Here is a 12,604-nt window from a genome sequence, read left to right as displayed (position 1 = left end):
TACTAGACACTCAGTTGAGCTCAATTTGAGCATAACTTTAGCATAATATTTATTGTATTTATGTATTTTAATTTCATTGTCTTATATTGTACTTTTAGTTGGTATCTGTACACTCTGTAATTTTGCTGTAGTATACATTTGAATTTCCCCTTGCGGACTAATAAAGTATATCTAATCTAGTCTTTCCTTGTATAACACTCTTTGCTGAATACTGGCTCAAAGAACTGAGGCACAGCCAGTTGAAAACAAAGTAGAGGAAAATGAACAACCGTGTTAAAAGAGGCTCTGGAAAATATGAATATATAAGGGGGTCCACATTCATTCATGATAGGCAGATCTGGAGTCAGACAGCTCCCCACCGTTCCCATTTTGTGATATCTATAAGTGGAAATAAAATGCATAGATAGATGGGTAATTTAATAAACATGCTGAAATCCACAACTGTATAAAATTAAGTAATGTAAGATGGTATGGTGTTGTGCCAGTAACCTAAAATAAACACCTGATATAAAACATGATGCTCCTAGACACTGAATGCAGACTCCCTTGTAATCTCATCCAGAATATTAAAAAAGGTATAGGACCTTGATAGTTGGATGCAATCATTTTTCCATGGCCCACTAAGTCTTGGCAGGTTACTTTAATTTGCAACTCTAAATCGGTCCAGTGTCAGTGTTAGTTTGCTCAATGGAGACATTTGCCTCATCCAGGCTTGCCCAAATGAGCCCAACATGGCACAGCTGGAGTAGGCTCTCACTCCTGAGGATCCTGATCAGAACAAGCAGGTTAGAAAAACAGATGGCTAGATGGATCGTAGTGTCATAACAAAAGCTGAAACTAATATTGCATTTATTGCTGCTGTTACATCCAAACTATAACGGATTCATTATGGGCTGCACTAACGGAAATGCTGCCTGACTGTCGTGGCGCGACACAACCACAAGAGGTCAGTCTTGTATCATAAACAGTGAAACGTATTTTAGTTACTGCGTGCAAAATGAATAGGCTATTATTTAAAAAATTTTTTACTCAGCGTTGATTCAGTTGTCAATTGCTTTGAACCTTTTCCTTTAACACACTGCATGAGAACAAAATAAAATGTTCAGCACAAAAGCGCGACTCACTTTTAGGTTGCCAGTTTACATAGACTTAGTGTAGAAGAACAAGACACCGTGGGGCCGCCGCTCATGTTCGTTATGTCACAATTTATTGCAGATTTATTTGCACGCTACTGTAAAATCGGTATACCGAAAAAGACGAAGAGGCTCTTCAATGAAGTAATGTATAATTTCTTGAGTTTTCCTAATGTTACTTCAGGTTACATTCATATCCAAGACTATTAGTTATGCGGTGGGTTGGCACCCTGCCCGGGATTGGTTCCTGCCTTGTGCCCTGTGTTGGCTGGGATTGGCTCCAGCGGACCCCCGTGACCCTGTGTTTGGATTCAGCGGGTTGGAAAATGGATGGATGGATGGAGTGTGAGTGCTCATGTATACGTGTGTGTTCCCTGCGATGTACTGGCACTCCCTTTTCGGGTTACTCCCTGCTGTACACCCCTGGCTCCCGCGATCAAAAATTGCATAACGGGAGCCCACGAGAATAATGGGTTTTCAAACATCCGTGGGTTGTACGTTTATGGATGCACACTGAGCAGCCCCGATTGGCAATCATTAATCAGATTTTCTCGAGAGCTGTCTGCAGGTCAAACATGAACTAAAAGAATACAATTACTATATATTGATCTTTGCTTTACTACGTTTTCGTCCCTAAGGATGAAGTTTCGGGGGATACAACTGTTACGAATTTTAGCTGCGATACCACTCGTATCGGATGGGGCTGCAGACTGACGCTAGAGGGCAGCCTATGCACAACTCAAGCGATTTCATCCTGCAACACGACTGAGGGAAAAGCGATAATAAACCTGTAAATGACTAAAAACACAATAAATAAATAAATAATTCTGCCTGTTATTTTTGAAATGTTCTGTAAATGAAAAGGTCAGGGAAGATGTCAGTGAACTTTCAGAGCTTTATATGGGCGCACGTAAAGAAGCCTCGAGGACTTGAGGCCAGCCAGGCATTCGATGCCGACAAGGTTAGAAGGTCACCGTAAAATGGAGAGAAAAAAAAAGAAAAGTTGACGGATGTGTTTGGAAGAAGTCATCCTGAGCAGAAAGTAAGTGACAGACAACATAAACAGCTGCCATTTAACAAATAAACAATTCGTGACCCGAAAGGAACGCGTGCTTATCTCATCAATAAAGCGGGGGTCCAGGTTTATATGAAGTTAGCGCTATTTTTGGAAGGGGCTCCGCTTACGTTTGCAATTTTATTTTACACGAATGTCTTAAAAGATTGAAGCCTGGCACTGGTTAAGCTCCTTACGGTGAAGGATGCAGGGTTTTCTTAAGTCAAAGTATTCAAGCATGTCTGGATATTCGTTGTTTTAAATGTACAGGATATTTCACCTGACTGTTTGATCCAGATTGGGGTCCCAAGGATTAGAGCAAATAAAAAAAAGAAAAACCCTATTATAAACCCCAGTATAATAACACAATATTTTTGTGCTTGTATAATTCAATTCACAGTTGGCAGGGCACAAAACAGGGGCTAACCCTAGAGGGGCCACAGGATCTGTTCACGGGAGAACATGCAAACTTCACACAGACAGCGACCATAACCTCCTACGCCCTCAAAAATAGTAAGAAATTAAGAAAAGAAATGTAACCAATTGAATCTTAAATGTTGCAAGGATAAAGCCGTCAACCAGATAAGTAAATGTAATGTAAAGGTTCCTTTGCTCGACAAAGACCTCCAATTCATTCAGTGAAGTGTTCTTCACATATGGATTTGGTTCTTTGGTCTGTGAAGGAACCAGTTTTAAATCTTTAATGTATAAAAGGCTGCTGAGCAGGATATTAACAGACCAATAAATCAACCTGTATATCATCAGTTATGGTTATTTATGCAACCTGTTGAGGAACTAAATAAATAAAGGGTCTTTCGCATGCTCCTACCCCACTCTCTCTGAAACCTTCATGTGGATAATTCTTTTGGAAATCCAAAAGTGTTCCCCTTTGGCATCACCCTTAAGAATCCATAAATAACAATGATTAGGTAATAACAGCTTTGTGAAATATCAGTGGGTTCCTAATTTTAAAAGAATTGTTGTTGCATACAGTCAGTCAGTCATTTCCTAACCTTCTTAGTCCTGAACAGGGTCTCCAGAGGTCTGCTGGAGCCTGTCTCAGCTGGCATAGGGCACAAGGCAGCTTTTGGGGCGGAGTGGTGGCTCTGAGGCTAAGGATCTGCGCTGGTATCCCGAAGGTTGCAGGTTCGAATCCTCATCACTGCCAAAAGAGATCCTACTCTGCAAGGCCCTTAACCTGTAATTGCTCTATCGGTGCTGTACAGTGGCTGACCCTGTCTCTGACCCCAAGGGGTATGGGAAAACTAACAAATTCTTAATACAAGAAATTGTATAAGGCGAAATAAAGAACAAAAAAATAAATAAAAAAAGACAAGGTACCACATCATTGCATGGCAAACACACACAATTTAGGAGGAAACCGGAGCAACGCAGGCACAGGGAGAACATGTAAACCCCATGCAGGGAGGACCTGGGACACGGACCACTGGTCTCCTTACTGAGAGGCAGCAGCTCTACCACTGCACCCCCGTGCTGCCCTTTGCTCCATACAATTACACATATAGGTTATCTTGGGATTCTACTAGGCAGCCGGCTGTACATTAAACATTTTTATTTTGTCCACATATTGGGAACCGTTTTAAAGTCCAAAGAAAAAGACGAAATGCATGTGCAAAGAACCTTCATCAGAATCATGTAATGGCTCTTCAAAACATTATTTTTAAGAGTGTAAATGTGTGTTTTTTAGAAGTCAGTTTTAAAAATTGCCACTTTTTTGTTTTAGAAATGCCCTTTCTGTTTTTTCCTTGATCAGACATTTAATAATAATGACAACTGATGTGGTGAGTCTATATACCTGCTGGCTAAGTATGCAAACATCTGTTGATTGAAGTGACGCCTTATTATTTCTCATTTGACTGACACATTTCTCCAAGGCAACTTACAACATGTGACATACAATTGGTGCTGTTTCTCCAATTGGGCCACAGCCAGGTGAGGTGGCTTGCTCCTGGTCACACAGTATGTCAGTAGCAGGATTTGAACCCACAACCTCAGGGTTTGAAGTTCTAGGTCCAAAGCCTTGACCATTACACCACACTGCCTGTCTCTGGCCAAAGCAGGAACCAGCCCTGGAAGGGACGCTGCAGATATCTTTCAATAAAGGTTGCAAGCACACCGGTTTTTATATGACCTGCCTTTTATGAGATATGTGTGGGTTCATTTTTCTTTCTGCGTACTAGAAAAACTGAATGGATCGAATGGCATGTCAAAGTTCTTTAAAAAGATGCTGTGGATTAAGACTCGTAAATAAAGTCCAGGTTAAATCAAATATAAATGTTGTTCATGAAATTTAAAGCACATAGTGACCACAGTCTACTGAACCTTTTACCTTTTGTGCGGCAGAGATCGGTTTGCTTCATTCCCTTGGTTTATTGTGCTAATGTTTTGGGGACCCCTTGCTTTATATGTGATATTAGAAAAAAAAACGATGACCATTTAATCATCGCAGTCCATGTCACTGGCATCGCATGAAAGTACTGAACTCGTTATCTTTACTGCCTAGCATGGACCCAGTTCGACTCCTCACCTCCCCCTGTGCTCTTGGTGGTTCTCTCCGCCGTGACCCCAAACCCCCCACTTCAAAGACTTGCGTCAGTAGGACCACCGGTTAGTGCAGCTCGTCTCGGTGTTGGCGAGGGTGTGAATGTGCCTGCGATGGGTTGACACCCCGAATAGGTTTGTTTCTATCCTGACCCCGATGATCCAGTTTCACGTGACACCCTGTCGTATAAATGTGGATTCGAAAAACCCACGTTAGGAGCATAAAAATGCACACCAGCAAAACATTTGGACCAGTTATTTTAGGATATTATTAAGCCATATATATATTTCCAGGTAATTATATAATGAAAGTAAGGTAACGATAATCTTTGAACAGAAAAACACGTTTAAGTCCAACAACCACAAAACGATTGCTTTAAAAATGCACAGGAGAAATAGTAGCACTTTTTTGATTTATTATAGTGGTAATATAGGAAACAACCCTAGAACAGATGCTGATGTGATCCTAGGCGTATAGTTATTTTTAAAATAACAATTTGCAAAAAAAAAAAAAAAAGAAAAAAGTTCTATTTAAATGTAAGCCTTGATTCGACTTAAAATGCTGAAGATGTGTTATTTTACATAATAATGATCGTAATCCTCCCCAACAACCTCCGTGGCATTTTTCAGGAATGTTTTGTTGTTTACAGTTAATTAGCATTGTTCTAATTCGCGGTGACACATTAGCCGTGCAAATATTAAATCGACCTTGAATTCCTATCACCCCAGTCCTCCGCCCCCTGTTATCCGCCGGCTTAGGGGCACTCGGCCTTTGGCAGCCGGCCTCGGCTATTGGTGCGCGCTTTTCAGGCTTTGTGGGCGTGGTTAAAGAGAGGGCGGGCCCTTAAGTGCAGCATTCTAGGTCGCAGGTAGGCGGATTGTTCGACTCACATTGAATTAGTAAGCAGGGCCAAGCAAGTGGTAGGAAACAATGCAGCGTTAGCAGCAGGTCGCCTAGACTTCAGCCTGCCATCCGTTCTCAGTCTGCTTCTTATGACATGAGCTACGCTGTCAGGGAAACATGCTGAGTAGGAAAGTAGACGCAGGATCCGTGCTTTTAAATTCTGCTGCAGGGATTGACCGTAGCAGGATTGGCGAACGGCTGCAAGCTGCCCTTGCCGGACTGCAGGAGCTGCATATTCTGAAGGAGAAACAGGAGAGCCTTGTGAGGGAGGCTTTGGAAATGGAACCGGAGAGAGCGAAGCAGCCGCCTGAGGGGTCCGGAAGGGGCCACGAGAGCTACTCTGAAGAGATGCGGCTGGAAGCCACTTTAGCCGCACTGAAGGAGCAGCTGGTAAGCTTTCGCTCGCCTCATCATCTGTGGCCAAATATAAACGATCTCGTTACACGGCAGTTATTGATTGTTATCCGTTTTTTTAAGTCAGATTCAGTAATCCTTTTACTTGAGTGGAGAGGGCATTTTAAAAGTGTGTGGTCAGTTTTTGCTATATGAATAACTCAAACTAATCCGGTTTTATAAGACTAGCTTGCTTTATTATTTGCCGATTTTAAAAATCTCACGTCGTTTCCTCAATTTGGTTTCGTGTTTTAGTAATCCATGAATTTTTTGCGCCAGTTTTCCAATAACTAGTCTTTACTCTGACTTTTTAATGTTTAAACCAAATCAGCCGCCGCAGTTGCTTAAGGAGATTGGGTGTGCGCTAAAATCAATACGGACAATGCAAACTGGATTGAGAAACATACGTTTTTATTTACGATCTTCAGACATTAGTTGTGCGCGGTTAGTTAACTTGTGACCCAGACCGTATCAATTTTAAAATGAGAACTTGCCATGTACGACCCTTCAGTCAGTCATTTGAAGACGATGTTCGGAGGAGAGCACAAATGGACTGAATTGAGATTCTGACATTGGCTTCAGTTGGTTTACGAAATTACCTGGTAACATCTATCCAAAACCGGAATAAACCATAACATTTTAATTATCAGACGATTATAAGCCTCCACAGAAGTGAACAAATCAGGAAATTGGCTTTAAAATGTAATTTGTCAGATTCATATATGAAGAGTCGGGAAGGGGGGGGGCGAGGGGGTATTAAATATAATCCTGTATTGTATTTAGCAGACGTCACAAGGAATGTTGCACCTTTACCCTCCTGCCTTGGTTACCTAGTTATTTTTTATTTCTTTCTTGATATATTCATGTTGTTATCAATCAATCGGTCTTATTCTTAATAGTTAGAGAGTGGTTCCCAATCCCACCAAGCCAGGTACCATTTGTTAATAGGATGTCAATTCATTGTCGGGCACACAGAGTTCATTTACAGCTGCCAGTCTTCCTTTAGGGTAATTAAATTGTAGCGAGAACATGCAAACTTTTGCACAGAAAGTGGCTCACCTCAAAAATGAATTCTGGCAGTGCTGCTTTAAGTGCCCTGAGTTGTGTCCCCCCCAGATTGCATTCCTGTATAATGGATTACTTGTGTCTGTTAATGAGAAAACACTGACTGCTTTGTTCAGATTATATATGTAACTTTAAAATTAACAAATAATTTAACTGGATTGTCGTGATGATGCATTAAAGATTAATTGTTTACTGAGTTATACTGGTGGAAAATTATATTTTGCTCCTTTGAACAATAAAAAAGTCAAATGAAGTAAAGAATTGTGTAAGTACAGTTAAGTGGCAACCCAGTAGCTAGAAGATGTGTGGATTCTCAGTTTGTTTTTTGTCTTTCAGTCCCGATTAAGAAGGCAGGATGTTGGTCTTAAGAGTCACCTTCATCAGCTTGATCAGCAGATTAGTGAACTCAAACTCGATGTGTCCAAAGCGTCCACAGAGCATCTGGAGAGCGATAGCCGTCCCAGCTCAGGTAACAGAACCATTACAAATTATTTACTTGGCAGTCTTGTTTGTGCAGCATTATGGTGATTTTCACATATTTTGTGCAAATATTACATTGTGATATTTGGATTATTTTACTATTTGTTTAATAATAAAGGTGACTTTGAATTATGATTTATATACCTAAGATTGATAAGAGTTATCTTTTGAAAGTGGCTAGTAGAAATTTTTTTTTTAATACCACTGTATGTCATTTTTTTAGCATTCTTTGACTTGCAAAAACAGTAAACCTGAGTGCAACTTTAACAAAATGAGTTTCAAATTAAATTAATATTTATTTTATCTTATTTTTTGCCCCTATAGAAAATCCTGCAAGGTTTTAAAGTAGTAATCCCCACAAAAAATAAAATAAAACACCAAACTTTGGGCATATTTAATTTCTATCAAAAAGTTCTGTTGTATGTTGAGAAATAGAATTATGTGGCATGAAAAAGTAGACAGCCTTTAAAATATAGATTGTTTCATTTTTTTTCTTCCATTCAAAGACTGACAGAGTGCGTCTGGAGTCTCCTTGTGGAGAACTTTGTACTGTCAGGAAGCACCCTGGGAAATGTGGAATGTCTAGGGGTTTTTGTATCAGCCATTGATTCCAGATGTTTGAAACACTAGGCCTGCATGAAGGTTTAGGCTCTTTTCTGAGTGGCTTCAGGTTTTTTTTTTTTTTTTTTTTTTTTTGTTCTAGGTTGCCACCCTTGCCTTATTCAAGGTTAAAGGACTGTTATTAGTGGAGGTGTGTTCTGGTACATGGAAATGATGTTAGGCTAGTGCTTAAAATACTGCCATTGTCACAGTATTATATTTTCGTGCACATTCTCCCAGGCTTTGTTTCTAAATTCCGGATTTGAGGAGTGATAATGGTGTGGCCTGTCTCCCTGTGGTTGTATGTTATTGCTAGTTATTTATATTTAGTGGAAAATGGTGGCTTAGAGGCTAAACTATAAACCACTAAGCACCATTTTCATTCCCAGCTTTTGAACTGTATGTGCTGAACTGGTAAAATATATGCCAAAAAAAAGTGAGGTTCCAAAATATTATCATGCTTTTCATGACAGGTGACATGAATAAATATATAACATAAATAAAAAATAAATACATTTGTTCCTGAGATTTGCTGTAGTTCCATATAACCCAGCATTAGATGAGACAATTTCAAAAATTAATGCGTTAATATATTTTTTAAATAGAGAATACTTTTAGTTCAGTTTTATGTCTTTTATTTTTTAAAATTTTCTTAGAATGACTAATATAAAACTTTTGTTGAGCATTCAGCTTTAAATGTACACATGAACTTACCTGCTTATTTGTGACTTGTAGGTTTCTACGAGTTGAGTGATGGAGGCTCTGGTTCCCTTTCCAACTCCTGCACATCTGTGTATAGTGAATGCATGTCCTCTTCTCAAGGCAGTTTGCCCCCTTATTGCCAGCAGCCTGCTTCAAGGATTGGAATGTTTGAGTACAGACCAAAATCGGCTGATGAGACAACTGTTGAAGCTGCCAGCTCTCGACAGCAACCACTGCATATCCGGACTGGTTCCAGAATCCGAACAAGCGCTGATCTTTCTGGAAGTGCTGCCAAGTCACGTCAGAGACCTGTGTCAGCAGGTAAAAATCAGGAGTTGTTTTCTGGTTTGCAACTTGGGGAAACTGGGATTTGTTGGTGGAGCCCATATAGTTCTAGATTACTGTTATTTTTGACTAGCATTCTCTCCTATACAGAATTTTAATGTATAGTATGTTTGCCATTTTCTTTAATCAGTTTAATAAATTATATTGATACACATTTAACAATAGATTAAAATTATGGTATAAGGTGTTGTATTGGCATGGTATTAGCAAAAGTTCTCCTGGGTCCACCATCATGAGTTCAAATCTTTGTGGAGGATGCATTTTTTCCCCCAGTGTGCATATGTTAGGCTAACTGGCAATTCTAAATTTTTCCAATATTCGTATGAGTGTGTGTGTGTGTGTGTGTGTGTAATTGGGCCCGTAAATGAACAGGCATTCCATTTGGGACTTGCTCTTGCTTTCTGCCTGTAAAAAATCCTTCCCCAATGACCCCAGTATTGAGGTTTTAATATTCAGTGTTTATGGTTTATTTACCTGTTTATTTTCCCCTCACTTTCTAGATGTAGTTTATATCTGGGTGCTCCATTTTCCTACCACATTCCCAAATTTCATGTTTAATGGTTACCTTGAGCTGTCCCAGTAGGATTGTAGTTTGCAGCAGCACATTCCTAGCCTGGGTTCCACCCTTGCACCTCTATCTCCTCGGTAGAATTGTCTGGCTGTTTGTATTTTCACTCTGCTTGCTGTTTACTTGATCAATGTTCTCGGGATGTCCTTAAATTGGGTCTAATTGTATTGTTTGAATTTTAGGTGACTTGGATATAATGATGTCAGGCTTGGGGTGTCCGAAGATTCCTGACATGAAGTCGGTTTCATCCTTGTGCCAGGGCGGTGACATTCGACTTGCCAGTGTGGACCCCAAGTACCAGTGTAATTTAGTGTCCCGCAGTGGTAATGAGGTGTACCCTTATCCCAGTCCTCTTCATGCTGTTGCTCTTCAGAGCCCCCTGTTTTCTGTCACTGGAGAGCTTTCAATATCTGTGAATCATAAATCCTGTGAGGAGCTGGATGGGTTTCCAATTAATATGTCCCAGAAAAAGCCTAATTTTGAAAGTAGTCCTGGTGGTTACATCAACAGACTTCTTTACAACCGAAGCAAGGCAAACTTCTACTATGACAGTAGTTACAGAAAGGCAGACAGAGTGGAGCCATCCATAACTTATGTGAAAGACACCCCTTCCCATGCTGTGGTGGGGAGCAGTGAATCCTTTGGCCCCCAGAAAGCAGAAGATGATACTGGTTTAATTCAGGGACCATTCAAGGACCTTAAGATAATTTCTATGGGGAAACTGCAAGACAATGAGGTGAAGCCAGAGTGTCTTAATTGCCTCAAACGCGTTGAGTCGCTGAAGCACTTTGAAGACTCCAGATTTAGATCAGTCCCTCCTCTAGCCGAAGAAAAGGATTCCACTCCGGTTAGGCAAGCTGCCAAAGCACCGGAACAAGTGCCAAACCATCAGGTGAAATCTCGTCCAGAAAAAGACATGAGGCACACCTTCCGAGAAAGTTCTTCAGTGAAAAAATCCATGCGCAAATGTAGCAGCGGCTCAGCCTGCCTGGAGAGAAGGTGTGCGGATATTCTCCCTGCGTCAGAATTTGTTCACGCCAAATTTGTGCCGGCTGAGTCTCATCAAATGAAAGTCAGACAAGCCGGCAGGAAGACAAAGGCCATAAAACTGAAGAGAAAAAGTAGTGACAAACATAGGAGTGTAAAACAGTTGCCTTGTGAAAAGCCTAAAGACTTCCCAGAGGTCAACAGGTCTCCTGCTGAGAGGGGTCCTGCTAATAAACACCACAGTGGGAAGCTTATTGTCAGACAAGCAACTTTTGGGGGTGAAGAAACAAGCCGGTCGTGCTCTGAGTCTAGCTTATTTCCTGCCCATTCCAGACATTCCCAACAGCCCCATCGGCTACAACCCCAAAAAGTCTCAAAACCCTACCTGTCTGCACTCAACGGTTCTGTTGAACAAATAAAGAAAAAGCAGACACGAAAATGGCAGTCGGCAGTGGAAATCTCTGCAAAGCAGTCGGCAGGGCAATTTCCATATGGTTCCAGTACCGGGCATGCTGTGCAGCAGCCACTGCGGAAAGCCGGGGTTAGCCGGGCGTCCAGCATGCGTCCCCGGCCTTTAAATTACCGGAACCACCCCAGCATTTACTGCTATGCAATGAGTGAGTCGGAACAGTCGGAATACTCTGCTGAATGTTCCTCCCTCTTTCACTCCACCATTGTGGAGACCAGTGAAGGCGAGCAGAGCGATTACACAGCCAACCGATTTGGGGACAGCGAGTCCAGCATGAGTCAGTCTGAGGCATCTAGTGACAGCAGCCTCACCATCGACACTGACGGCACTGAAGAAAATGAGCTTGTGTGGGCCGAAGCAGCAATGGGACCAACGGCGGCCGGCATCTCTTTGACCAAGCCCAGTCACCTTGAGCCAAGAGCCTGCCGCGTTAAAGCTTCAAAGGCATTAAAGAAGAAGATTCGCCGATTTCAGCCTGCGGCATTGAAAGTTATGACGATGGTGTAGTTTCCAGCAGCTTCTTTCAACTCCCTGCTGCTTCTGTTCTCTTTAAAAACACAATGGGTGCAACTTTTTGTTTTTTTCCTTTTCTTAAAGAAGAATCTGAGGAATTCCCTGACCTATAGATGACCTTAAGCAACCAAAACTGAATTATTTTATATGTTACAGTGCAAGTTAATAAAGCTTTTAAATTTGATTTTTTTTCTTTGTTATTCAGATATATCAGCTTATGTAAAAATCTTTTTTTTTTTGTATTTTTTTTAACAATAATTGTTAATATGATTTTTCTGAAAGTCACTTTTATAAAGTGTTTAATAAACTGCTATTTAAGTATTAGTGAAATACTATTTATTTATGTCTGACAAATTGGTTCATAATTTTCCTTTAAGTTACATGCACATTGTATTATTGCATAGTTTTTCTTTGTCGGGGCAGTAGCACCCACCCGAGAAATTCAGAATTGCTGTGATCTTTATTAAAATTTCAAGAGTTTAGTTTAATAGCATTTGTAAGAAGTCTTGGAGATTCCTCCTCAATGGTGCTTGCCTGAGAAGAATAGGTTTATATAGCTCCTTTTAAGTATCTTACATAACATAAAATATGTTTGGAACTGCAGAAGCAGACCAGTCTGGAATAAATGCACTCAAATCATTTTCAAACCCAGTTATTCCATTTGGTTCAAAGCAGGAAACACCGCTGAGCATTGTGCCAGACCATCAACAGGGCACACTGACCCTCATTTTCATTCACATTGAGCCAATCCAGAGGCTCCAAATAATCCAAATTGTGCATCTTTGGGATGTGGGAGGAAATCTCGAACAGACATGTGCAGGATATGCAA

General features: G+C 40.8%; 1 protein-coding gene across 1 annotated transcript; it reads left to right on the top strand.

Annotated features, from left to right (window-relative positions):
- Positions 1 to 5,618: 5,618 nt before the first annotated feature.
- dact2 (dishevelled-binding antagonist of beta-catenin 2) lies at positions 5,619 to 12,099 on the top strand. Its single transcript, XM_028820510.2, has 4 exons — positions 5,619 to 6,043; positions 7,448 to 7,580; positions 8,927 to 9,214; positions 9,989 to 12,099. The coding sequence occupies exons 1-4, from the start codon at positions 5,771 to 5,773 to the stop codon at positions 11,767 to 11,769; spliced, it is 2,475 nt and encodes an 824-aa protein (XP_028676343.2). The 5' UTR covers positions 5,619 to 5,770; the 3' UTR covers positions 11,770 to 12,099.
- The last annotated feature ends 505 nt before the right edge of the window (positions 12,100 to 12,604 follow it).

This window comes from Erpetoichthys calabaricus, chromosome 15 (genome assembly GCF_900747795.2).
Source record: "Erpetoichthys calabaricus chromosome 15, fErpCal1.3, whole genome shotgun sequence".
NCBI lineage: Eukaryota > Metazoa > Chordata > Cladistia > Polypteriformes > Polypteridae > Erpetoichthys > Erpetoichthys calabaricus.
This window is presented reverse-complemented; position numbering and strand designations above follow the sequence as displayed.